This window comes from Ptychodera flava, chromosome 2 (genome assembly GCF_041260155.1).
Source record: "Ptychodera flava strain L36383 chromosome 2, AS_Pfla_20210202, whole genome shotgun sequence".
NCBI classification, from domain to species: Eukaryota; Metazoa; Hemichordata; class Enteropneusta; family Ptychoderidae; genus Ptychodera; species Ptychodera flava.
This window is the reverse complement of record NC_091929.1, coordinates 21,803,152-21,821,495: the sequence shown is the minus strand read 5'-3', so window position 1 is coordinate 21,821,495 and position 18,344 is coordinate 21,803,152. Positions and strand designations below refer to the sequence as shown.

Sequence of the window (18,344 nt, the reverse complement as noted above, 5' to 3'; positions counted from 1 at the left end):
TATATATATATATATATATATATATATATATATATATATATATATATATATATACAGTCATTCACTCCTATGATTTTGGTACTGAAACTGGCAAACGAAAAAAATTTTAAAAGCCAATTCCCGGTAATATTACTGGCAAACAGTTGTGGAACTGTATTTTCAGTTTGAAAACTAGCTGAGGTTTGTTACAAATCATACAAGCCATGTGGGTGAAAGCACATGTTTTTTCCCCTTTGAGACTGACAGTCACCCCGTAAACATTGAAGTCGGTTTCCCTAAGGTCTTTTCCAAAGCTGAAACAGGCTGCTTTTGGGCGACTGACAATTTCTAAAAAATGTATGCTGTTACCCTTGTGATGAGTAAATATGTATACACTGAATTATTTCTTAAGTTGTCACAAAAATTATAACGGCATTATCACGACAGTGACCCCTGACCCTCCAGACATTTACAATTTACCAGTCAGGACTTGTGTAGGGATAGGTGTCCGGTACGAAATCACCATGACAACTTGTTAATATGGCTGAATCACCATGACAACTTGTTCATATGACTGAGTCATGTCATTTATTTACATTCAAATTGTACAGACCTACATTTTATTTAATATTTCATGGTTGTATCATGCTGTGGTGGTAAACAAGTTAAAAAGGAGGTCCAAGTTCGGAGAAAGAAGACAATAAAATATATTACATGTATATTGAAGCTTTATCAATACCAGAGAATTTAGTGATGTCATCCCACCAGGTTATTACTGATAATGTGTCAAATTATCCAGCATTGTGGCCCCAGATGTTTGTACATTCGAAACATTCACTGGCATTGCCAAAAATATAAAATAATAGCAATAATGTACATCCTCCCGGCCCATAATGGACTCAGGCAAACTTATTACTCCATGATGTGCTTGGCGTCGCCTCGTACAATATGTCATGTAAATTTTGTTTTCGTCCATTACGGGCTGGGAGGGGGTACATTATTATTTAAATATCCAAGTACAAATGTAACAATCTTGACATTGACTTTGCTCAGGTGAGACATAGAAAGGGTCATTGAACTTAAGATATGCACTTTGCAGTCAACGATAGTAGCCCTTCACATCCCCATAGTAACAATTACATTCTGCAAACCGCTTGGACAATGATCTGACTTCATGGAAGATAATTGCACCAAATTTCAGAATATCAAATTTCAGATGTATACAGTATAAAACTAAAATATGAGATCAAAATAGAGACAAATGCAAAAAAAAATGGTTATCATTTAAACATACAGCTGCAAAAGACTAGGTAGTGTGGTTAAAATCAGCATCTTGTTGCATAATTTAATATGGAAGAATATTACTCCTATAGGTGTATCCATTACTTTACACAGACTACTGTCATGGGAGAGCGTATACATTTCTAATGTATCATATAATCAATTAAGGTAGAATGTGCCCCGGGGACAGATATTCTGACTTTCAAACTTTTATAATACCTTCCTGATCTACAACTTGTGTAGAATCATTTTAGAGCTCTTAGTGTAACTAAACTTTTCACCGTCTTAATTTTGTGAAAATCAAAAAAATTTCAGTTTTTTTACCCATAGAATTCACACAGGAATGGTGACCATTTTGAATTCTAAATAGTAAATATTGAGCAATTTGTAATAATTGAAGAAAATAAATAATTGCAACATGGCTTCATATTTATTGAAGTTACTATTTCTATTACAAAAATTAATTTCGGCTCCAGTAAAGCTACCTTTTAAAAAGAATCTAGGCTTTCTGTTTCCTTGGTGACCCCTACATGTACTTTATCCCTAACACTTACAATAACAGCTCCTTAGCTTACTGTTGATTCACATAAAAACACCTTTGGCTCCTTAGATTACTAGTGATTCACATATAACACTTTGAACTCCTGAGTTTACCAGTGATACATATAGAACATGGTGAACTCCTTAGGTTACAAGTGATTCACATCTCTGTTAGCTCCTTAGGTTACTACTGTTTCACATAAACAATATGAGCTCCTTAGGTTACTGGTGATTCACATGAAACACTGTGAGCACCTTCGGTTACTGATTATTTACATTAAACAATATAAGCTCCCTATGTTACTAATGATTCACATTAAACACTGTGAGCTCCTTAGGTTACGAGTGATTCACATAAAAAACTAAGCTACTTAGGTTACTGGTAATTCATATGAAACACTGAACTCATTAGGTTACTAGTGATTCACATGAAACACTGCCTGTCTTCACTGATCATAACCCTTGTCTTTTTATTGGTCCTGAGAATAACTGAAAATGAGTTGTTATTAATTTTCCCCTTAAAGCAATGATTTATACCTCATCAGATACAAGGTCAACAATATCATATGGAAACATATTACTCGTTAAAACCGAAAGGAGAAGAAAATTCATGTACATGAATACCTGTTCAAACTACGATGAAAATTTTTTCAAAATTTACAGCTACTGTCCCTGAAGGGTTTCAAGTTTGGAATGAAGAAAACCTAATAGTTTTCTCAACTACATTACAATGAATTTAGAAATATACGTCTGTACATACGTGCAATTTATATGTTATATACAGCAAGAATGCAGAAAAATATAAGAATTTCGTATCACCAAGTGATTAAACTTAATTGAAATCATTCATTTTGTAAATAATAAACTTTAAACAGAAATATTTGGTAATCCTATGTATCAAGGAAAAGTTATTTCTTCTCAAACTACTACCTCAGGAAAATTGCTTTCCGACAACTCCTCCTTGACCAAAGAGCGCCCTCTATGTCTAACATAGGGTGTGTATGATTTAGACTACATTGATATTCTCCACCTTTCATCTTCTTTTCACTAAATTTTTACTGAGGATATAGTTAATATTCTGAAATCCACAATATTTGATACTCAGATTTCGAGACTTTTAAGATGTATTCAAATTGTTTAAAAGGGAAATTGTGCATCAACTACTTTCAATGTTTTCGTTGCAGTGTGATAACAAGTATTGATAGATATCTGTTTTCAGGAATGAAAAGACATTTACTGTTACTAAAAAAATGGTAAAAACATACTTGGGTCAAAAAAATACTTCCTTTAAGAAACACTTATTGGCAAGATCAAACATAAAAAAATTATTCCAAGTCGCTTACATCATGTGATAGGCCGAACCATTTCATGACACCATGGCAGACAGCGCATTCATAAAAACAAAAAGATGACCCTCATAAAAGTGTGCTAAGATAAGCAGTACTACCCCTCAGCTATCTAAAAACTTTACACATAACCATATAAATACATGTTTGACAAATTCTTAGTATGTACAAATCCCTGATCTTCCGAATTGACACACCATGGCAGTAACTTGTGTAAATGAACAACATCAAATGATCATGCAATGACTCATAGCTCTCTGGAAGATATGAAATAATTGGTTATAATTTACACACTAGTTGAACAAATTCTAGATTGGTGTCACTAGTGCACTGTGAAATACAAAGAACATAAGCTTACACAATAACAACAGGTTGCCTCTTGATTTTGATATTAAGGCAACAAACAAACGTTTCTGCCATTTTAGGGGGTGTTGATTTTCATAGAAGAAGCTTGCTAATTGCATGTTAAACTGCCACATTTTTATAGTGAATAAAATTGATCATTGCAGATGCACTGTTAAGGTATATGCAAATAAGAATGAACTGTGAATATTAACAGTGTATATTGCAAATTCCATAAGAGCTGGATGGTGCCATCAACCGGTGGAAGACGGACAAGATTTACAGTGAGAAATGATGAAATGCAATCCTTGCAAGGTGAAAATGAATTTAAAAAAAACAATAAAAATAACAGGTATTGCCCCGTAATGGTAAGATTTTGCCATGCAGTGGATTTTCTCCCTCTCGTCAGTAACACCTGAAAGATTTCTTTACCAAACTTCAACCACTGGTGTTCTGCCATCAAGAAGTGGTTTGCGTTCTTCCTCCAAGCCTCTTTCATTTCTTTCTGAGCTGCAGCAACAAAATTGGTCTCCATAGCGATAGAATTGATACATTAGCTGAAGACACAGATAAGGATCAAGAGGTTGGACTGACTGACTGACTGATCAAATTGATCAATAAAGCTGCATTCATAAAGGTAGTATATTCAATGTAATGACATCAAGTAGCTATGGTTATTCTATATAAATATATGTGATCATACTCACATAGATGCAAACAGATGCATTCTTATTAACATACAGTAACACATACACGGTAGATACATATACATACACATACATACATACATACATACATATATAAATACATACCGGTACATACATACATACATATAAACATACATACATACATACATAAATACATACATACATACACACGCACACACACACGTAAATACATACATACATACATACATACATACATACATACATACATACACACGCACACACACACGTACATACATACATACATTTTACACATACATACATACATACATACATACATACATACATACATACATACGTACGTACGTACATACATACATACATTTTACATACATACATACATACATACATACATACATACATACATACATACGTACGTACGTACATACATACATACATTTTACACATACATACATATGGCAACCATACATGAAATCAACCTGGCGATGCACATCTAACACTAGCATAGTCCCTAGATTAAGTATTTTTGGCTTTGGAGATTTTTAGCTTTCGCCCACTCTCCATCTTGCCGTGTGGTTGATAGTAAAGGTACATGTACAGTATGCAAAAACTGCCAATTTAAATGTGAATGTTGCCAACAGAGACAATAATGTCACTGGTATTCCTTTCAAAGTAAATCACACAAAGTGACCCTCTCAAGTGACTTATTTGGGGGCGTAGCAATAATGTAATTATTGTGAGGGAAACTAGCCAGAGAACGTGTGCTATAACTGGGCACAGAATATTAATGAGCAACATCCGTTGAATCATAGGCAATCCTGAGAGAACCATCTTAAGTGATTGACTTTGAAAGGGACGCCAGTGACATCCCCGTCTCTGCTGGAGACCATTCACATTTAAATTAGCAGTTTTGCTCTATCATTGACCACGCAGCTAGATGGAGTATTGGCGATGGTAAAAATCTCCGAAGGCAAAAATAAGTCGTCTAGGGACTAGGCTAATCTAACACTTGTTTACTGACTCAATTATCACTTTCAGAGTTTTCCAAGACATTCATCCAACACAGAACTGTCAAGGATACCGTTGCGTCAAATCCTAGGGTGCCAAGGGTGCCTATAAGCCACGGGAGATGTTGTAAAACATAGTTTTTGCTAGTGTCTTGCATTAATATTGATGCACCGTATGTGGTGTTACCCAAAATAGCCATCACAAACATCCACATGGACACGCCTTCAACGGACTGTCGTCTATGCTAAAATTGGAAAAAAAAATGAAAATATTATGCAACTCCATCTTGATTGGACATCCGAGAAAGACTACTCTGCTAAACAATCTCTGTTTTTCCTGGACATTGCGTTACCCTGTTTTACCCCTTTTACCACAATGGTTTGGCCCTAACCCATTGATTTCAATGGTAAGCATGGACATGTTTACATTGAATTGGAGGGTTAACAGATAAAACAGTTGCGCAGTATTTGAGTTGATTACTTTCTACGACATTAGACTTAGCTCATTCTACCGTATATTCAGTGCGTTCATTTACAAGTAAATTTATTCTAGTTTACAGATTTTCAGAAAGTTCTGATAAAATCTTGAAAGTTGGTGGTATTTCAGTGCAACAATTTTCTGAGGTAAACTTACGTTTTTTAAGATCTGTGGCACCCGGGCACTCAAGTAGAATATACTAGATATAATACCAAAAGTATATCCGACAATATCTTCTGTGTCCTATTGTGAAAAAGATATGAATAAAATGCCAAGAGTAAACTGTTAGAATTCAGTAAAGCGCAGTGGTCGTCGCGCTGCGCGTGCGTGATTTTTTTGTTGATAAACATAAATTTTTGTAAACATAAGTCTTCTCAACTTCAATAGGATGAGATGGGAGCAGTCCCCCACTTTGTTCAGGCCTTTGTAAGACTCAACATCATGCAATAGTAAAATATAAGATCGGAAACGAACTCAGGTTTATTTCTATCTATTAACTCGTGTAGAGCTACGAACATTGGGACACTACACTCAGCACATTATATGTCGCTGAGTTTACTGCACGCAGTCACAGTGAACAAAAAGCTTTGATCGCGCGCGATCACGATGGTTGTACACAATGCTATGTACAGTACAGTGAAAATACATGACTAAAATGATCAACATTGCCTATATATGTAGACCAGCAACAAGCACAATGCCTAACACAAAAATTACACTCAAGACGATGATCGGCAAGCCAGAGCAGGACACGTGAGATGTTGTTGGGAGACGGTCACACCGCGTTGACGTACACTGATATAGAGAATCGGGTCCCACAACGTACTGGCCCGCTACGACTTGGCCCACAACCAACTGTTGATCACCATGTCTTACTTCTCCCAGTATTACGTGGTAAGAAATAGTAAAATGACAGGAAACAATAAACAAAACGAGCGGGTTTTCGCGGCATTTGGCAGGAAAATTGCACGGCTACACCGTGCATAGACGTATCGAGAGATCCTGTGCCCCGGTCCTGTGCACGGTCATGGCAGTGATCCAACCGCTAGCTGGTGTAGGCCTACCGGTGCTGGGCAAACTTCGTTGTTGTACCTCCTGATTGCCGGGTAGGTCTGAATTCTCTTTCAAGTGAGATAATCCCCACATAACAAGAAGACCTATGAAAGGTCCTTCGCTTGACTTGATACCTGTACTCGGAATTCTCGTTTGCACCCCCAAACGGGGTAAACTTTGTAGTGAGTTGGTTCTCCACAGCCGAGTGTAGCGCGTCATATATCCGGTTTGACACCGACGTTCATACAGAGCACGGAACGGAACAGATGCAGAGATGCTTCTTGCTGCAGCGGGCATTGCTCTGCGAGCTGTAGATTTCTGCAGTTTGGGTTGTTGTCTTTGTACTTCTGTCGGGCCTCTTGAAATGAAAGCTCTCGTCCTTGCTAGCGATGTCGAAAACTAGAGCCCGGTCGTTGATAGTCTGTTGGCGTATACATGCGTACTTCTAGCTCTATGGCTCGAGCGATAACAGTAGCCGAGCCCCATTCAACTGATTCAAGAAAATCATGAGCAAATGTGATCTCAATCCAGCGTGCAATCATTGTTCAATATTCAGCAGATATTTAACTTAGATTAATTGACCTTTTATTGCGTGTTACATTTGGATAGTTGGTATGCTTGTGACAGATCAGCCGCCATTTTAACAAGCGGCAATATCGCAAACATTACAATCAACCCGTAACATGTGCGGCGTTCTTGGATTTGTTTACAACAGAGGGGGACCCCCTCAGGAGGATGCGCAGCGCGACGACCACTGCGCTTTAAAGTAATATGTGCCCTCAAAAGTGAAGGACTTCAGATTCTGCGAAAACTTTCCTCATTGAAACCTTCAGCCTTTTTCTTGCCATATCAAAATAAAATTCAGGGGTCTCCCTGGCAAGGTTCGAACTTCAGAAACAAATGCCTTAACATTAACCATATTTGAAATTCAAGATGGCCACCATTTCTGTGTGACCCTGTGAGAAAAATTGAATATTCAGATGGTGAAAATTTTTCTTACTCCAAGAGCGCACAATAGCCCTCACAAGTGGTAGATCAGAAAGAATTGTAAAAAACTGAGAGCCCGAATATCTGTCTCTGAGGCGTAATCTACCTTAAAGAAATTAAGAGAGCTGTTATGCCCAAAAGAAAACATATCAATATTTGTCCCTGTTTGCTCTTCTTTTGTAATTTAATGCAATATTAGATTGCATAATGACTTATTTTCTGATTGTTTTCGATTGACTTTTCAGCTTTCTTTGATATAATTGTATTGGAATACACTAAGGAAAGCAGTATAATTCCTTTTTTGTAACAAAAGCATGATGGATGTGATTAAGTATTTAAAGCCAAAAACCTCAGTCCTTGGGATATAGCATGGATGTAAAAAATAGAACCATGGATATAGCTGATGCATAAACAAACTTCACCTTGGATGGAGATTTTTCAATGTACAGCCATGTAGAGTTGACTTTTCAGATCCTCAGATTCAGATCCTCAGATCCTCAGATTCAGATCCTCAGATCTCAGACCTCAGATCCTATAACTTCAGACGCAGATTCGGAATTAAAATTTCACAACTTTCAAAGTTTGATGTAATAAACTGATAAATAAAATATAATTTAGATTTGAAAAGGCTTTAGAAATTATTTTATTTCTATCTTGAATCTTGAACTTAAAAACTTCGATCTCAGAATCAGAACGTCATCAGTCGAAGACAGGGTGCGCAATGATTTGACTTGTTATGTCATCACGTGAACGTTCCCTCTGTAGTCAATACATAGAGACATAGAGATAAACACACCAGCGATCGAACCACAGGCGCTCCTTAGCTGGGTAGTCTGCTAAGTAGAGTGATTTTCAGATCGATCTATTGATCCTGTAGTCGATATGCCCGCTACTGCAACATAAATACTTATTTATGTTACTTAAGTATTTATGTTGCAGTAGCGGGCATATCGACTACGGGATCAATAGATCGATCCGAAAATTGATCTACTTAGCAGACTACCAAGCTAAGGAGTGCCTGTGGATAAACACACGCGATCGAACGATCAAGACCGCGACGATCATGTAAATGCTGGCTATCGACATGTCCGTATTTTACCATCGTTCGTAATAATGATGGCGAGGGGATATAACTAATCCATGTTGGAGGCCAGTGACCCCGGGTTAAAGGGGTCGGAAGAAGTAAATTAGCTAATCTGTAAAGACCCGTGTTCGTTGAAACTTGTTAAGCAAAAATGTTTATGTAGACTATTTTGTTTTCATAACTGCCTTGTATATGTCATATTCAAATTATTACTTTAAATATTGCAATCATATTGTTAAAACGGGTATTGTAAAAGGCTGGTAAATTTGAATCTGCATCTGAAGTTATAGGATCTGAAATCTGAGATCTGAGGATCTGAATCTGAGGCTCTGAGGATCTGAATCTGAGGATCTGAAAAGTCAACTCTACCGTACAGCCATCATTTGTGCACAGGTAGTTATTCAAGTTGAACTTTTTCAGATAAAGTTTGGAAATGTTCATTGTAGATGATGGTTTAATAACACATACTGAATGGTGCTGATGTCTGCTCACTGTTTTCTCGTGTGAAAAAAATTGACGTAGCCAGCCGGCTGAGCGCAACTAAAAAGATTGAATACTGACACGATATGCAGGTACAGACTTATTAATGTACCATCGTACAGGTCATATGGATACGGGTATGTCAAATGTCTCCAGTTTTGGTGTGTTATTTGAAGTGAATAGGCTAAAATTTCAACAGCATCAGCCTCAACAAGTTTGAAGGGAGTGAATCAACAATACATGGTCACGACATCAATGAATTGCAGTGTTTTGTGGATGGAAAGCATACAATGTAAAATGATGAACGTACTAACCCAGACTCTTTGACCTGCATGACCTAGGGTCACAAAAAGGTTGTTGACATTTGTGACGCCCACCAAAAAGTGCAGTCTAAATACACAGCTGACAGTAACATAAATGACTCGACAATGCTTCTACATTCTTAAAGATGCCACTAAAATTGGAAGTTATTGATGAAACCTGTATATTTCAACTCTGATTTGGCAAATGAAGGAAAATTCCAGAAATCATTTCAGAACACATTTGCACTGTCAAATATTCATAACAATTTATTATCCTGCTGCTTGTTGTGGCACATTTTGAAGCCGGGGCAGAAAATGAAGTTCAATTGTTTTGTTTAAGTGAACACTGAAAATTTTATTTATCAATATTGCTTAAACACAGGAAATAGCAGCCTTTTTAGCAGTTTAGGCAAATTTTTTGTGAGCAGAAAATTTTGTGAGTGAATTTCATTCATGAAAGAGATTAAGGAAAGTTTGAGTAAAAGTTTGAAATTTCAGTTTTGGTGAGTGTATTGTACCTTCTAAATCTTAATATTCTCTTTTAATAGAGATGGTGTGAGAACAGGTAGGTGACCATGCAATTGGGATCATTGGAAATTTCTTTTGAATACAACATGAGGCCTTGCTTTTCTTGACTTGACCAATTTGATTTGATCGCCACTTAATGGACAGGTACAGGGCTACTTTTTGGGTTGATACCTTCAAAGAGCCTGTAAGTTTACAGTATGGGGTGTGGTACAAATCTGACCCAAGTCTGATACACATTTGGACGGCAACAGCACAGAAATTCATGAAAATTTATTCTACTACCTTGTCTACATAGCCCTTTGAGTGCCATAGTCAATATCTGTCACCTTTATAGGATCTAACCAACGCAAGATTTTCAGGCCCAAATATTTTTTTTTTAAAGATTTTTTCCAAAATTTTGATCAATTGCTGCAGCATATGAAAGTGTGGTCCGTTTGGTTGACAATTATCAAAAGTGTTTCAAAAAACTCTGAAAAATTAGTAAAATGTCACACTAAAATTTTGGTGGGAAAAATTGCAGCATTCACTGAGTTAAGGTAGTTTGCTTCTCAAAATTGAAAGATCTAAATTTTTGCTCAAAATTTCCAGAATTGGAACTTAAATCATTTGTTTTCCAAGTCAGGAATAAAATTTAGCAGTCACCAGACAAAATGTTGTATTAGAGCGACAAAACACCAATATTTGTCAACTCTACAAATTCAAAATGGCTGCCACCCCTGTGTTAACTCTATAGGGAAAAGTTAAATTTTCAATGTTTCCACAAAAAGAAGCTAGTGAAAGATCGAGTCACTTATGTGCCTAAAAGTGAGCCCTCAACAAGTGGTAGACCAAATAAATATTCAAAAGTTTGAGAGTCCGAATTTCTGTCCCTAAGGCGTGTTCTACCTCCACCACATGTATGGACAGAGCCCAATGATAAAATAAAAACTGACCAAATGCTGTTTTTTTATAAATTTGTCATTTCAGATTAAAGTCAAAATAATCTGGTACATGCATGTACCCAGTACTTTACCTGAAACACAGGTGACCTGAGTAAACTCCTGCCAGCAGCGTTGCCCCGGGAAGAGTACGCATCTTCACCACCATGTTGCCATGGCAACAGGGACACAAGTGATACGGTGCATAGGCAGAAAATGCAGTACACGCCAGTGCTGTTCTGGAAGCTGCCGCTGGCCACATTGTTTACATTTTGTTGGTTGATGGATTCTGTTACATGAAAACAAAGGATAAATTTTAGTGGCACATTTTTTACCAATTTTAATTTTTCCGTAATTTTTTGATAATACTGTATCAAATGGACATCACATTTCATTGGCTACGGTTTGTTATCAAAATTTTGACAAAAATCTGAAAACAATTGACTGGAGTATATTTTCTAAAGGAGACAAAAATTGACTTTGGCACCCAACGGGTTAATATCCTTTCGCCAATGATGATAGATACAGGAGATCAGTAAATTCTTAATGGGATTTGAACTCACGGAGTTCAGGACTCACATCATAGCCAAAACCGCTCAGCCAAATCCTCACCCTTAAAAAGAGTGGCTCAATAACAATTTTTCTGACTTTTACCTGTCCACACACTGTAGAGTTCACGGAGCGTCTGCACAAACACTCATTATCACACATCGCTCACAAACTTTTGTCGCTTCACTGGGCAAATATGGCCAGAATCACCATTCCAAAGCTGATGGTATATTCAGACCATCCGTGTTTTCTGTATGCTTTGAAACTGTGAGTTCATAATGCTTGTGAAATGAACTTGGTGCATTTACACCATTCTAACTTTTCAACAATATCATTGATGCAGCTGTCAATAAATTTATCATACACTGTATACTGTTAACTTTACAAAACAAGTAAATGTTGTACAGTATCGGAATTCCAGAAAGACATCAATCTTAGTCTATGGACACGTAGAATTGTTTTTCCTATACTGAAAAACTATTTGCAGAGACCTCTTGTAAAGAATGAGTATTCTATATCATAATGAGTAGAAATCCTTCTGTTTTGACACTTTCATCCCCATTTTCCTGTGTAGAGGTCCAACTTTGCCAATTGGATTGGGACGAACCATGATGGTGATAGGGTTTGGCTGAAGCAACATCCTAACCATGGTAAATATAGGGATTAGCTTAAATAAGTGGCATCTTGAAGAAGTGAATCGACAGACTTAGCTAAATTGGCTAAAAAAAGGATGCTAGCTAAAAAGACGTGTTTTACACTATGTTGTGTTTGCTGTGAATTGTACATGTGTTAGAAACTGTACAACAGGAACAGCATTTGATCACAGCAATTGTACACTGTGTGTTGATACTTGCCTTCTAGTAACCTTCTTCTCTTATTCCTGGTGTAGTAGAAAATGAACTGGGATATCATGAGAACGTCCATACTGCAGTACCAAATAGCGATGAACAACTGCAAAGAGAATACAGAGAGAACTTGGTGTATTGAACCCTTTCTCTGCTATAGTTTGGCCCAAACCCATTATTATTAATGGTAAATGTGGACCACCCTACAAGTGATTGGGGTACACAGGTTGATAATTTTACCAACAGAGTTTGGTACATTCCCATTGTTTTCAGTAGGGTGGGTGGATCTATATCAAGGGAAAAGGGGTGTTAAATAATAAATGTGCAGTGTTCTCCCAAGGAACTGATAGCATGGTGGCTAATTTGAATTACAATTTGATTTATTGTTATGTTAATGAATTTCTAATGTTTTACCAACATTATAAACCCTTTGGGTGCTGCAATTTTTCCAACCAAAATTTTACCGCAACAATTTACCAGTTTTTGTAAATTTTTCTGTAAATTTTTTGATAATTTTGGACCAAATGGACATCATATTTTATTGGCTACAGTTTTTCATCAAAATTTTGCGAAAAATCTGAAAAAATTTCACAGGGGTACATTTTATAAAGGCGACGAAAATTGACTTTGGCACTCAAAGGGTTATTAATGAGTAGTGACCACTATGTTTTAATTGTTCATGGAAACACACTGCATGATGTGGTACTGGTATCCAATATTACATGTAGTGTATCCTGATGATAAGAAAATTTATCAGGTGATTTCTCCTAAATGCTGAAAGATTGAAATTTAAAGGGACAGCTTCTAGGCCATGATAGTAGCATTTGCATATGCATTAACCCTTTCAGCGCCAAAGTCAATTTTTGTCCCCTTTATAAATATACCCCCGTCAGTTTTTTCCAGAATTTTGCGAAAATTTTGATAAAAATCTGCAGGTGATAAAATGTGATGTCCATTTGGTCCAAAATTATCAAAAAATTACGGAAAAATTCAGAAAAATTGGTAAAATGTTGCATTAAAATTTTGGTGGGAAAAATTACAGCACTCAAAGGGTTAAAAGAGAAATATTAATAGGCAAGATAGTTTGCAAAAATTTCACTACATTGTTGGGTACTTAATTTCATTGAAATTTATTCTTTTCCATTATTAATCAACAAAAGCTTGCTGTATTGGTTACAAACACGTCACATGTAACACAATGTAAAACATAATATGAGGAAACATCTGTTGAAGGAAGCATTTGGGAAGGGGATGGAGGAGAAAGAGGCCAGACCCTACCTGAAATGGCAGCTGTTTGGCAAGTATACATCCTAGTAAATTGGTTACATCTCCCAGCATCCAAATAAATATGAACAAGAAAGCCACACCTTCATCCATCTTGCCTCGTTTGATGTTTTCATAGATTTGTCTGGAAGACAAGATTTAATGACTTGTATGCTTAGACGTTATCATACACCATAATTGATGAAAATTATTTTATTTCCTTTGCGATTTGTTCTTTCAGTGCTGTAACTTATTGTTTAGTGTATTGAATGAATTATACACATCATACTCCTGAATGTATTTTAGGCAGGTTTAGCCCATTTATTCCTGAGATACCACTTTTGACTTGATGAAATAAAGAGGTCTCAATCACGTGAGTAAAGTGGATCTAAATATGCAAATATCTTAACCCCAATACATCCTTGTGGTATTGAGGAAATTTAGATAGGATCGAACACGTGCAGTCAAACTTCAAATGATTATTGTTAAGCAGAAAACATCATACGTATACTGAAATAGAATTTTTCTTTCTGTAAAAACAATGAACAAACAACGTGCTACAAAAGATTCTAGAATCATTCAGCAACAAATCAATATATTTTACTTTGACAAGAGAAAAAAGCTATTGTTTCGCAGATCTTTTGGCAAAGCTAAAACACAGCGGCTGAAGTTTAAATTTTTTTTTCACAAATCAGAAAATCTCCCCCTAGTTACATTGTCACTGATGACTTGGAGTCTAGATTTTACAAACTGTCCACAATTATGGAGGTATTACATTACCGTGTCGACAGAACAAATTCTGATCATTTCCACATGCTCCCAGAAGAAATAAAAATAGTGACAATGTCACTGGTCGCTCCCATATATGTTATCAAAACAAGCTAAAATCAACCTAAAAGATTTTTTTATGACAAATAGAAACAATTCCCCCAATAAAATAAAATTATACAAATTTCACCAGAATTTGATCAAATCTTACTGACGTCACCCATAAAAACCTCTACACTAGTTTCAACTCAATCGGACGTGTGGTTTCAGAGTTAAAAAAAATTTTTGATCAAAATGAAAAAAATAGCCAAAAAATGCAAATATGCAAATTTCACCACGATTTGCCCAGATTTGAGAAAGGTCACTCCTATGCACTTCCATACCAAGTTTCAAATCAATCAGACTTGTGGTTTCAGAGAAGAAGATTTTTTGACCAAAAATGGGAGAAAATTACAAAAAAATTCATGAAAAATAGCAAGTCCAAGATACTGACCCAAGATGTGCACAATCATTTCAGGTCAGCCCAAAGTACTTACATGCTAATTTTTCATCTAATCTGCTCAGTGGCTATTGAGATTTGCAATAAAATGTAAACTTGTAAACATATATACATATGGCTATGGGAGCTAACAAACGACCCAATGGTCGACAGAGCTCTGCTGTGTTATGAAGAGAGCAACGTTTTGTGACATATGTATTGATGAAGAAGGTTGAGATCTTTGATAGCTCATTTCAGGATGGCCTGACCTAAAATGGCAAAATTAGCTGCAAAAATACAAAATTGATGATTTCATCATAATTATGTATAAAAATGTATACCAAATATCAAAGCTATCACATGAGTAACTTTTGAGAAACAAATATTTTGACCAAAAACGGCAAAAACTGACCCAAAAATACAAAAATTGAAGATTTCATCAAATTTCACTATATCACACTAAGAGAACCCCCAGGAACCTGTATACCAAATATCAAAGGCATCAGACAAGTAATTTTTGAGAACACATTTTTTGACCAAAAATGGCAAAAATCGCACCAAAAATACAAAATTGCAGATTTCATCATATATTCTGTATATCATATTTAGTTTATCTGTAGGAACCTGTATACCAAATATCAAAGCTGTCAGACGAGCGGTTTTGATGAAATAAATTTTTGACCAAAAATGACAAAAAAATTCCTTAAAAATACAGATTTGCTTATTTCATCACAATTTGAACAAATCCAAGTTGGGCTATCCCTAGGGACCTGTATACCAAATATCAAAGCTGTCAGACAAGCGGTTTTGATGAAATAAATTTTTGACCAAAAATGACAAAAAAATTCCTTAAAAATACAGATTTGCATATTTCATCACAATTTGAAAAAATCCAAGTTGGGTTATCCCTAGGGACCTGTATACCAAATATCAAAGCTGTCTGACCAGCGGTTATGAAGAAGGAGATTTTTTACCAAAAACGCCTTTTTTGGCACTAATTTGCATATTTTTGGCAATGACAACTTCATTTGAACAAAATCTCATCTACAGCCCATCATCCATGTACACACCAAATATCAAGATGAAATGTGCAGCGGTTTGGAGTTTTTGATGTTGACGGACAGACATACAGACATACAGACATACAGACATACATACATACAGACATTTTCCTAGCCTATAAGAATAGCTTCCATTGCCATATATACATATGGCTATGGGAGCTAAAAAAACTAAAAAGATGCACAACAAAAATGCCCTAAAAGTTAATAATTGAAACACTGGGGCAACTGAACCAACAGAACTAAAATAAGTACAATGAAGGCATATATTTTGCCGCAATTTCATAATAAATTTGAAATAGTCTTAAATAGAAGCAGCAATTGCCAATTCAGAGAAACATTTAATTATTCTTCATGGCCTTGTGGATCAATCTTCCTTCAACAAATTGACTACTCAGATAGATTGTGTAAATACTTACGGCAAGAAAATGGCTATCCAGCAGAAGAGGGATATAAGACCGAGCACGAAGCCAGCATATTGCAGAGGAGAAACAATACACTGTTTGAATACATGCCATATCCATTGATTTCCACCTGTACAATTGCTATCGTATCCACCATCTTGTAACAGGTCATAATCAGGCTCGCCTAGAATACTATGAAAATGCTCCATACTTCACTTCTAAACCTGTGGTGAACGAAGAGAAAAAAATTATTCAAAAACGAATGAATTGTTCCACTGCCTGCTGTCAGTTTCCTTATCAGACAATCGATTGAAAACAATATATTACAATCACAATATTCTTTTAATATACGACAATGTGCCTTAAAAATGAAAAGTTTAAAATTTTCATTCAAACTTTCCACAAGAAACTATATATCAGTAGTCTTTCATTACTAGAATGAAAATCATGGGTCACCATGCATAGTCTGAATTTTAACCAATATTTGAAATTAAAAGTGGTCACCATTCCCTGTGTTAATGCTGTTGGGAAAATTGTAATTCCAGTAATTGTAATTTTCACAAAAAACAAGATGGTGAAAACTTAAGTATTCCATCAGCTATGAAGTCCATGTAGCAGGGCAGAAAGAATATAAATATTTGAATTCACCAAAATGTTATTGTAAATATTTTAAATGCACCAAACTTATTCCCTGTGGCACATTGCAGAATTTTACCCTTCATAGTTTATTCTTTTACACTCTTGTCATTACATGTTTAGCTGAGCGTCACTTTTTGTTATCATTAATGCAAATAAAAATTCTTCTACATGCACCGTTATTTCTCATCATTCTCTGCTACTGAATTCAACCAAAAGGTTTATCAAGCACGGTTCTAAACATAAGTTGTCAGAAGTTTCCTCAAATTGACAGGAAAAATCTGGGACATTCAGTGAAAAAATTGAATTGCAAAATCCAACTTTAATGTAGATCGTTTGACCTGGCAGTCATTAAACTTTCACACAGTTGAAAGATGGTGTAGTTTATTCGTGAACTGCAGGTAGAAATTTAGAGTGCAGCATTTTATACTCTCAACACAGCTACCATCAAACAGTTCAGTATTCAGATTGAACCACTAGCAAATTCAGATCTACAATTCCCCTTTGTGTGCGATTTTTTTCCCACCAAAATTTTAGCATAGCATTTTACCAATTTTTATAATCTTTTCTGTAATTTTCTGATGATTTTGGACCAAATGGATACAACATTACATTGGCCACATTATCAAATTTTGGTAAAAATCTGACAAAAATTGACATAGTTATATTTTATAACCTTGGGTGACAAAAATTGACCTTGGCGCTCAAACTCAATTAAGGCTCTAGCAACACCATATTCAGAGCTAATCAGTTATAGTAAATCCAACATACATCCTTGAATGAATCAAGTTAATTTCAAAAATGATACTTTAAATCAGTCTTACCTGGCACAGTGTTTTAAATAATTGTCTTTATAACCTACTGATCAAACAATACATTGTGGGTGTTTGTATTATTCATACAGGATTTCAAATATTTACATGATAAAAACACTCACAACAAATGATTACCTTGAACTTATTTAAAACTACCTGTGGTCTATTCTTATTGAATTCTCATTCAAAGCAATTGTTGGGACACTCAGTGTTCTCCACAGCTTGGAAAACCAGAGTGACAACCAATTTGCATGACAATACATAATTTGCATATTCTTTTATTTTGAAAAGACATTTTATATTGCTATCAACATTTTACATAAAGTACTTAAAAAACGTAATTTAAAGAAACAGTAAAATTTCAAAAGGGCATTTTACAATGTAGACACCTGACCTAGATGTTTTTAGCTTAGGTACAAAAAGTAAGAATGTCAGAGATGGTACAGGATGGTGTAAATGTTATGAAAACATAATGCTAAAAGAATGTGAAACTGTATAGCTTTTAGCTGCACAGG

The 18,344-nt window shown here is 35.7% G+C and overlaps 1 protein-coding gene across 1 annotated transcript; it reads right to left on the bottom strand.

The window, feature by feature from the left end:
• Nucleotides 1-511: 511 nt before the first annotated feature.
• On the bottom strand, nt 512-16,712 carry LOC139116947 (lysosomal amino acid transporter 1-like). The gene is made up of 7 exons (XM_070679690.1): nt 16,394-16,712; nt 13,683-13,812; nt 12,414-12,510; nt 11,106-11,299; nt 5,816-5,902; nt 5,256-5,426; nt 512-4,045 (listed from the first exon to the last, which is right to left on the bottom strand). Exons 1-7 carry the CDS (start codon nt 16,585-16,587, stop codon nt 3,917-3,919), a joined length of 1,002 nt encoding a protein of 333 aa, XP_070535791.1. The 5' UTR covers nt 16,588-16,712; the 3' UTR covers nt 512-3,916.
• Between the last annotated feature and the right edge of the window lie 1,632 nt (nt 16,713-18,344).